The following is a 1,575-nucleotide window of genomic DNA, read 5'->3' as shown; positions in this document are numbered from 1 at the left end:
AGGGACCCCGGTCCAAAGGACGCGCTCTGCTCCTGGCACTGCTTTCTTGATGTTATGAAGTCCCCCTAGGATATCTATTTTTATATTGATCATTGCTAGATAGAGAAGTGGTTCAGCCAAACTACTGTTTTGTGGTAGCCACTTGATTGTTAGAATGTTATACAGTTGACCCTCCATATCTGAGGGTTCCGCATCTGCGGAGTCAACCAATTGTGGATTGAAAATATGCAGAAATAAAAAAAAGGCGAGAAAATTCCGAAAAGCATAACTTGAACTTGCCACACACGAAGCACTACGACAGTCCTCGCGAATGAAGTGGTGTGTAGCGTCCTCTGCTGTAGCCTCCTGCCATATCACAGCTCCTCAGTCTTTCTCCAGCGCTCACTGTTTGGGCATTGTTTGCCTCACGTCTTGTCATTATTCCCTAAGCAATACAGTGTAACAACTGTTTACATAGGATTTACATTGTAGTAGGTAGTCTGAGTCATCTAGAGATGGTTTAAAGTATACAGGAGGATGTGCGTGGGATATTTGCAAATACTACAGCAGTTTACATAAGGGACTTGAACATCCTTGGATTTTGGTATGGAGGGGCGGGTCCTGGAGCCAATCTGCCATGGATACTGTGGGATGACTATAGTGCATTCTTGAGAAAAGGAAGTATTTTATTGATATTTGTAAACATTGCCTTGTGTTAATGGGTACCTACCTGTTCTTTTTAAGGTTTTTTCCCCCGACCTCAATTTTAAGAAAGTTAAAACATCATTTATTAAGAAATAGCCTGAGTATTTAAAAAATTTTTTTTGTTATATAAAATTTTGAGAAGCAAGCAATGAGTAGTAGTAAAATTTTTAAATTTCCGTTGCAGTCCTTTTTTTAGCTACAGTATTTTTGTTTAGCTATTTTGGTATTTGCTAAATTAAAACTATATCATACCTATGATAAATAACTATTTTAATGCAGTTCTCATTAATTTTCTTTCATTTAAGTATTAGGGTAAATGGATTAAGGTAATACTAGAACTTTTTACCAATACCTTGTTTTTCCCATTTAACATAGCTGGCAGATCTTTCTTAGAGTGGTACATGCTATCTTACCACTTTTTTCTGGTTATAAGAATTATAATTTCTCAGGTAGGGAATTGTATTTTCAAGAAAGCCATAAAGAAAAAAAATAAACTTCAACTCTTTATGGCACCACCCAGAGATGAATTACTGTTAACTTTGGATATCCATTCTGTTTGGTAAATTTCTCATTGCATGAAATAATGTGCTTTAGGTTTTACATTCCAAAATAATAACCTAGGTTTTACTTTCCAGGCACCGGTCAGAAGGCAGATGAAAGCGAAGCAGCTGAGTGCGCAGTCGTACGGTGTGACCAGCTCAACAGCACGGCGCATATTGCAGTCTCTGGAGAAGATGTCCAGTCCTCTAGCGGTACATTTTTAACATCGTGATTAAATACAGGAGTGTAACCAGTTGCAACAAATTACCTTTGAGTTTAGTGAAAAATGTTAATTTTGTTATTATTTCAACATTAACAGGATGCAAAAAGAATCCCATCTGTTGTTTCTTC

General features: G+C 37.2%; 1 protein-coding gene across 1 annotated transcript in view; it reads left to right on the top strand.

Annotated features, from left to right (window-relative positions):
- The window catches only part of NUP153 (nucleoporin 153), an 80,107-nt gene that overhangs the window by 33,300 nt on the left and 45,232 nt on the right, over positions 1-1,575 (top strand). Inside the window, exons 6-7 of the mRNA XM_023737491.1 lie at positions 1,320-1,436; positions 1,544-1,567. Of these exons, the coding sequence (XP_023593259.1) occupies positions 1,320-1,436; positions 1,544-1,567 (141 nt within the window). The remainder of the gene's footprint in view (positions 1-1,319; positions 1,437-1,543; positions 1,568-1,575) is intronic.

The sequence above is a fragment of the Trichechus manatus genome, unplaced genomic scaffold (genome assembly GCF_000243295.1).
Source record: "Trichechus manatus latirostris isolate Lorelei unplaced genomic scaffold, TriManLat1.0 scaffold00103, whole genome shotgun sequence".
NCBI lineage: Eukaryota > Metazoa > Chordata > Mammalia > Sirenia > Trichechidae > Trichechus > Trichechus manatus.
This window is presented reverse-complemented; position numbering and strand designations above follow the sequence as displayed.